The 8,046-nt window shown below is 46.1% G+C and overlaps 1 protein-coding gene across 1 annotated transcript in view; it reads left to right on the top strand.

The window, feature by feature from the left end:
• The first annotated feature begins 6,217 nt into the window (after positions 1-6,217).
• Positions 6,218-8,046, top strand: part of LOC115373648 (helix-loop-helix protein 2-like) — a 2,466-nt gene continuing 637 nt past the window's right edge. Inside the window, exons 1-2 of the mRNA XM_030072143.1 lie at positions 6,218-6,881; positions 7,912-8,046. The exon at positions 7,912-8,046 is cut by the window's right edge and continues 637 nt beyond it. Coding sequence (XP_029928003.1) covers positions 7,953-8,046 — 94 coding nt within the window. The 5' untranslated portion in view covers positions 6,218-6,881; positions 7,912-7,952. The remainder of the gene's footprint in view (positions 6,882-7,911) is intronic.

Genomic DNA, 8,046 nt, shown 5'->3' with positions numbered 1-8,046 from the left:
CTCTCGCTGGGACAGAACCCTGCACTGTCCCAGCTCTTCCCCTTTACCTCCTCTCCTCTCCTCTCTTCTCCTCTCCTCTCCTCTGCACCCCCTCCTGCCCAGCTGAGGCTACACCTGAGCCCAGCCACGGAGGCCCCGACCCCGGCCGACCCGCCGCTGAGAGGAAGGAAGCAGAGGAAAGGAGCGGGAGAAAAAGGTGAGAGCAGAGGGAACAAGAAGCTGAGGTAGAGATGGTTGAAGCTGCAGGTGAAGAAGTGGTGTGTGTGTGTGTGAGAGAGAGAGAGAGAGAGAGAGAGAAAGAGAAAAATGGAGCAGCAGAGAAGCCATTCTACTCTTCATATTTAGGTGTTAAACCATATTCACACTATATATATATATGTTGTTATTCCACATAAATTGTTTTATTAACTTTGATTCTGTTGCTCTTTGTAAGGCAGCTGGCTAATTTGACCAAAATACACACACACACACACACACACACACACACACACACACACACAGATGCACACATGCATACACATGGACTACAGTTGACTTGATCGAATGGCACAATCAATACACACACACACACACACACACACACATACACACACTTATCCACACACACAATGCGGCCTGTTAAGTCCCCCAGATCTTTGCCCCTGGCGCTTTTTGTTTTGTGTTTTCTGAATTAATTGAGCCAACGCTCAAGTGTGGGGCCAGATGTCACTGCGACCTGTGGGGATTATTAGAAATCTGTTTCCCTCATTGTTTATGTGGACCCCTTCAAACACCGATGCCTCCGATCTAGAGCCACTCTTTCCACTGAAGTTTCGGGGAGAAACAAGCCCCAACCAGATTGGTAATGTAGAAAATCACAGTCTCCGCTTCCAACAGCGGGACATCATCTACACCGGGCCACATATCGCCATGTGGGACATTCTGGGAGTTTCTGTCCCACCTCCAACGACTGTGGCCCGTGCCCAGCGGCCACCGGGGGCCCCTGATGCCCTCCTGGTTTGGCCGGTGCAGTGCCATGCTCCTTGGCAAAGCCCTGGGCCTAATGAACTCATCAGCCAGCTGGAGGCCCTGGATGGAAGGACAGGGGCCGCTCGGGGGGCTGGGGGCCAGGGGAGAGGAGAGAGGGGCAGATAGGTATAGAGAGATGGGAGGATGGAGGCTGGGGGCAGGGACGGCTGAGGATAACTCACCATCACAGCAAATGAGGCAGGTGCAGCTTCAAGGGAGCAGGAGCGGTGGGGTGCAGGGTCTTGAGGCCAGGGCGGGCGGGTCGGCACGCAGAAAGAAGAAGCACCAGGAAAATGTAGGTCTGTGGTGAGCAAGGTAGGATGGGAGAAATGGATATGTGGTGTTAGAGGCAAGACTGGAGTTGGATATAAGCCTCTACAGTGAGAACATGCAGCCAAACAAGAGTTGGGACAGGCAGGTGATAAAAAAGAATGAGATAATGGGATGATGGAGGGAAATATTCCAGCAGACGCATAAGGGAAGCGATTCGAGACAACTGGAAACGGAACAAATTGAAAGGTAGCAATAGATAATGTGAGAATAAGGCATGTGGCTTGGTGGGAATCACAGAATACAGTTGGGTCATTTGCTGACTAATGGTGCCGCTCTCTCTCATTCTCACTCTCAAGTCATCACACTTATGTCAGCATCATCAACAGGCCGCTAACGTCCCGTTCACTGCACATTCAACAAACTCGCGCCCTTCCTCCCATCTCTCACTGTTCAGTCCCAGTGTTTTCTCCTCGCTTACTTGGAGTGAGTGTGTGTGCGCAACTGTGTGTCTATGAGAAAGAGTGGGAGAGCGAGAGGGAGAAAGAGAAAGGGAGCACCTTTGTGTGTCCATATGTGTCTGGGTGGCGGAGAATGCACTGGGCGTCCTGCTGGGAGCACAGATGGTGCCGAGGCCTGCCACGGCAGCTCTGACGATGGCCACATTCTCACATGGGACCCCCAGCTTTCTGGCTCCCACACCTCCTGTTCAGGCCTGGACCGACACCCCCCCCCCCCCCTCCAGCCACACACACAAACACACACAGACTCACAGATACACGCTCCCATACAAGGCCAGGGTCCAGGCCGCTGCCTATTTCACCACTCTGGAAGAAAAGAAAAGAACACAACACATGGACAAGTTGGCGTTCACACACACGGCGCCCAGAGTGTTTTTCTCGTGCGTGAGTGTGTGTCGGAGTGACCTGGTTCAGTGATGTAAGTGATGCAAATGTGAAAAAAGCGCCTCGGATCGGACAGTCATGTTACATCACTGTAAAAATCTTTGAGTTTCACATGGTGCACTCCAGGAGGTGTTACAGTAGGAGAAAATTGGCGCAAACACACTCGGCTAAATGGTCAACTTTCTGCATTTCCTCTCACTTCGTCTTCATTTTTACACACTTTCATCTCTCTCCTCCATGTCGGTTCTTTTCGGTTGCTATTCTGCTCTATCTGGCCTTTAATTTCTTCTCTACTCTCGCCCCTCTCTCTCCCAGATGCCCCCTGTGGCTCGCCGTCCACCTGAGAGTAGCCTCATACATCTCCTGACAAAGTGACTAATCCTTCCCATTTCACAGCTCCATCCCACTGCTCCCTGAAAATGTACTAAAGTGTGTGTGTGTGTGCACGTGTATGTGCACGTGCGTATGGTTGTGTCTTGTCCTATAGGCCCTGACAGGTGAGAGCGTGTCACCATAGTTCAAGGTGTTTGTCGTAACAAGCGTCTCAGACAGCTGCATCCTCCACCGAACTCTGATTAGAGAAACAACTTTGTTACACACTTGGCAGAGTGACATCACTTCCTGTCCGTGGGAGGAATGACAATAGCAAATTAGCATGAGCGAAAAAAAAGAAAAAAAAAGATGGCAGCTTTTGTTGTGTGCTTTCATTCTGTTAACTATGAGCAACCTACCAAAAAAGGATTAATTGTTCGTGGCACTCATTGTCTTTTGTAATAATTTGCATTAATCCTTGTTCATTATGTTTGATATGATTTTATCCTTTCCTCTACAGAAAACCATGTTTCCTACTTGGTTCTTATTTCATCAGGAACTGTGCAATATTAGGCACCATCTGGATTGCATTGTAAGCCCATTGAAGAATTATAATAACCATAAACCAGTGAGCTGCTGCTTCTGCGTCTGCCTTTGTTTATTGCTTACAAGTCATAATGAGTAAGCATTTCGACACAAACTGGTACTCCCCAGTAGCAACTTTTCTCACCTCTAACACTTGTGACACTCACTTCTGATAGTTACAGACAACTGAGGGCTATTGTTTAACTTTTACTGCATTACCGCATCGTTGTCTTTTTAAAGGTATAGTTCACCCCCAAAAGAGATGAATGAATTAATGCAGTGGCCATTTGATAGTGATTTTAGACTTTTTGGAGGTTGATTTGGAACAATGGGGACAAATTTATGTCCTTACTTTCTTTATGCACTTCAGTGGAGTTTCTACTGACATGTGAGTGAGTACTTAATGCCCGAACCTTCATGGTAAAGGATCAGTTTACCCAAAATACAAAAAAATATATATATTTTCCATCTTAGCCCTGGTGCAATCTATCCATTCCCATTGTTTCGGTGTGATTTGGTGAGGTTTCCAGTCTGTCTCCCATTTATCCCAATACAGTGGAACTGGATGAATAGTGTTTTGTGGAGCACACCATTGAAAATGTACATGTGGAAAAACTCAACAGCAACAGCTCTGTCCAAAAACAATGATAACTGGCATCCACAGCGCTAAGGGGTGAAGAGTTTTGTCAGAATCAGAATCAGAATCAGAATCAGAATCAGAATCAGACAACTTTTTTTTTTCCCCTAGGGGCAATTCGATTTAGCGGTGTACTCAGATTATGCATTATGTTGGGTAACTATTTCCTGCTGGAGAACACCGGCAAACTGTATCAAGCTGTATCAAGAACACAGCAGACTAGAAACCTCGCCAAATCCCACAGAAACGATCTGGATTGATAGATTGTAGTCCGGTTAGATATATTTTGGGTGAACTGTTCCTTTAAGGTGAAGTAATCCTTCAGCAACATAATACTAACCGCAACTCTCAGGCAAATCGAGGTGTCTGAAAACGGTCAAGATAGTATTGAAGAAGCCACCACTGCTTTGACGGAGCACGAATTCACAACACAAACATTGTTTTTTTTTTAATTATTATTACAAATAATTTTGTTCAATAGAAGCGTGGCTCACTGCAAGATCCAGCGCACGTGAACGAGAAGCCCGAGCTAATCCATTAAAGACTATCACCAGCCACGTTGTGATTAAACAAAACGCCATCCATTAGACTGAATCAGCCGTGGTGTGTTGACTAAACCACCCTGCAGTTTTCTCCTGTGTCTTCTGAGTTGGTACATCAGCTGTGGGATGTAATTGCAGCAGGCACCAACAAAACATCCTTGGAGGGGTCCTTCATGTCTTTGGCTTCGGGCCTCACGGACTGAGGAGGGGTCCGGGCATCACAGACCACCAAGCACAGACCTTCACTGCTTCTCTGGTCTTTGGAGCAATTAGGGTGGTTGACCGTATGCGTGTGTGTGTGTGTGTGTGTGTGTGTGTGTGTGTGTCTGTGGGCTCCAGCTGTCAGGAGGCTTCTGTCTCCTGGTCCTGACATGTCTCCGATACACCCCGCTGTGAGTCTCTCCGTGTCACACACACTCCCCAGACCAGGCCGGAGCCCAAGGCGAGCTGTCTGTCATCTCACACACATGCACACACACACACACACATGCACACACACATACATGCAAAGATTCTCTTCCAGTGATACACTCCTTCTGGCGCTATAGTAGTGCTTCTCTCTCTCTTTTCTCTCTCCTCTTTCAATGTATGTGTATATGTGTGTGTGTGTGTGTGGCGTGCTGAACATGGCGGTGGCTCCGGGCCACGGCGAGTCATCCGTGGTTCCCCTTATCGTTTTAATCACCTCGTTAGGCGCAGCTAGTCACCACACTTACTGGCCACTGCACCTCCTCTGGAACAGTGCCCTCCTGACCTGACTGGTGCTGCCACTGGGCACAGAGATGCATGATGGGAGGAGGGGACGAAGAGTGGAGGAGGAGAAGGGTGGACAGAGAAGAGGAAGAGGGGCAGAGGAGACGGCATAGGGCGTGGAGAAGATGAGGAAAGGAAAGGAAAGGGAAGGAAAGGAAAGGAAAGGGAGAAAGGAGGCAAAGGCGTGGCAGGTTGGCAGGATGGATGAACTGAGGAGAGGAGGTGTAGGATGACAGGAGTCTGTCCATCTCCAACACAGCGTGCCATGACAGCCTCATGCAGGCCAGACGCGCTGGCTTCCCCTCAGCCCAAGGCTTCCTTTTAAAAGACTCTGCAGAAAAAATCCAAGGTAGGAAAAGACTTTTTTTTTTGCTCAAAATTGTCCTGATGACTTATTATTTTTCACTCTCATTAAATTAAGAGATTTTTTTGGGTTGTTTTTTTTTTTTTTTTATAGCTCTCACAGCTGCTGATGTCATTCTTACTCATCCATTAAGATCAGACTAAATTATTTCACATTGACACACTGAAAGTAAAATAGAGTTTTTTTTTTCCCCTTTTCTGACAGCCAAAATGATCATGACTTATATTTTAAAATGTTGGCAGATACACTGTCTTCAACTAAGAGGTATTGAAACACACACACACACACACACACACACACACACACACACACACACACACACACACACACACACACGCAACACAATTAAGCCTACATTCATCTATATATATATATAAAATCAACCTCCATGATTATGCAATCAAGTTTGAGATGGAAGTTTGAGCTTTAACCAGACCTGTGTCAAGACGCACATGCAAGGCACATGCACTTTTGCAAAAAATAATGCAACTTTTCTTTAAAATCATCCCTATTTACCAACACACACACACACACACACACACACACACTGGCTATATCTATTTTTCCATCCTTTATCGTGCACACATCTCTGCTTTTCCTTTGCCCACTGTGCTCCCACGGGAGGGAGAGCGCTTGAGGGCTGAGGGGCGTGAGTAGAGGGAGGGAGGTGTGTGTGTGTGTGTGTGTGTGTGCATGTGTGTGTGTGTGTGTGGAGAGAGAGAGAGAGAGAGAGAGAGAGAGAGAGAGAGAGAGAGAGAGAGAGAGAGAGAGAGAGGAAAGGAGGGGGCGGCGTTAGACAATACCATTCCTCAAATATATTCCATCCCCTCCGTCCCTCAAGTGAGCCTTTATTAGTCGGGATCGTTTGGATCTTATCTCGCATATGACACTCGGTGGAAGAAAGAAAGACAGACTGGAAGAAAGAGGGGATTATCTATTAACTGCCTTCCTATCTGCTGATTCCTGACACGGGGAGAGCCTCATCTCTTATCTCGCCCCTTTATCCTCCCTCTTCCACACACGGATGGACGAGTAGCCCTATCTGCACTTTCACCACTATCTGCCCATCACATCTATTGTCTCTCCATCGCGCGCTGGGATCGCAGGAGGGGGGAAGAAGCTGATCCTTGCTCAGATTATTTTTTTTAATCACCCGATCAGTTCACCTCACCGGCCTTTACCGGGGTCTTCTGCATGGCGAGACTTGGACTGTTTTGATCCGCTGAAATATTTTTTCCCCCTTGATTGACACTTGACCCCTGTGTTGTGATTCCCATGTTGCAACTTCGCGGCTGAAAAGTGAAACCAGTAGAGTTTTTGTTTTGTTTTCTCAATTTTCCGACGGCCTCCTGTTGATGCGATATATATATATAGCCTGTATATATATATAAAAAAATCTGATGGTTGTTTGGCCAGTGGAATATGAGTTAATTTGGAGTTGAGGCTCCGCTCAAGAGCTTTCAAGATCATTTCAAGAGATTTTTGCATCGCAACTCTTTGTCCAGGTGAGTGTTAAACGTGGGGAAACTGCGCAAAACAAAAACACACGCAAAAATGACGCATATGTTTTTATTATCTTGGATAGATGTTGCCAATTTAGTTTTACGTTTGTCTTTTCACTCAAAGTCTTTCGGTATAATTTTTTTTAACTGATGTATATCCTTTTTAAAACCTAACATAAATAAATAAATAAAAATTATCTCCAAAAATTTGGAGTCCAGCAGATGTCAGAATTATGTTTGCCGTCTTACATAGTGGCTCCATGCTGTCAAGTCACTCCGGCCTAGCCAAGCAGATGTGTTCATCACACTGTGACAGATGGCCAATTCTGATTATGTTAATTCAAAAAAAGGGGGATTCTCTGTCAAAAATGATCACAACTTGCCTTAATACTCTGAAACACGCGATCGCAACCAAGTTTGCAACAAATCTCGATAAAACACATAAAATACCTGGCGGTTATTCAAATTATAATGTTGCCTGAACTACCCTGCATATTTTAAGGCTTCAATTATTTAGCCATTCCGCGAATTTCCACCCATTCATTATTTATGTAGTGTAATGTTATTATGCAATGAACAGAGACTGCATGGTCACCATCGATTTATCTGAGGCGCCTGGCACCCAAACCAAGCATCCGCTGTGGGACTTGACATATTGGGCCCCAGGCTGCCAAGACAGGAACCCGAAATAGCACTGGAAACTGTTAAACTTAAGAGACTTTTTTTTTCTTATTATTACCCTGCACCCTTTGTCTGCTTTCAACAGCTACTGCCAAAAACAAAAATGGGCTTTTTTTTTTTTTTTATCCAGGGATATGATGGAGGGTCATCCCACTTAGACTCAGTTTACACGTAGCCTATTTATAGCTTGATGTAGGCATTAAAACTTTATGATGAAAATTCATATGAGGTTATAGGTTATATTTTCAAGGTGGAAAAAATACCCTGAATTTGCCTCATTGATTTGGGGCTATATTGTAATGATGAACCACTTTTTTTAAATTCACCCACTGCACCCTCCTGTCTTTCACAGGTACCATAACGAGGAGTAACCGCTTATTTCAGAGTGTGAAAATGATGCTGAGTCCGGACCAGGCCGAGGCGGACCTCTCCTGGACGCAGTCCGACCCGGAGACCGTGCTCAACGGCATCAAGTCAGTCGGCTGCG

This window comes from Myripristis murdjan, chromosome 2 (genome assembly GCF_902150065.1).
Source record: "Myripristis murdjan chromosome 2, fMyrMur1.1, whole genome shotgun sequence".
Classification (NCBI taxonomy): domain Eukaryota; kingdom Metazoa; phylum Chordata; class Actinopteri; order Holocentriformes; family Holocentridae; genus Myripristis; species Myripristis murdjan.
This window is presented reverse-complemented; position numbering and strand designations above follow the sequence as displayed.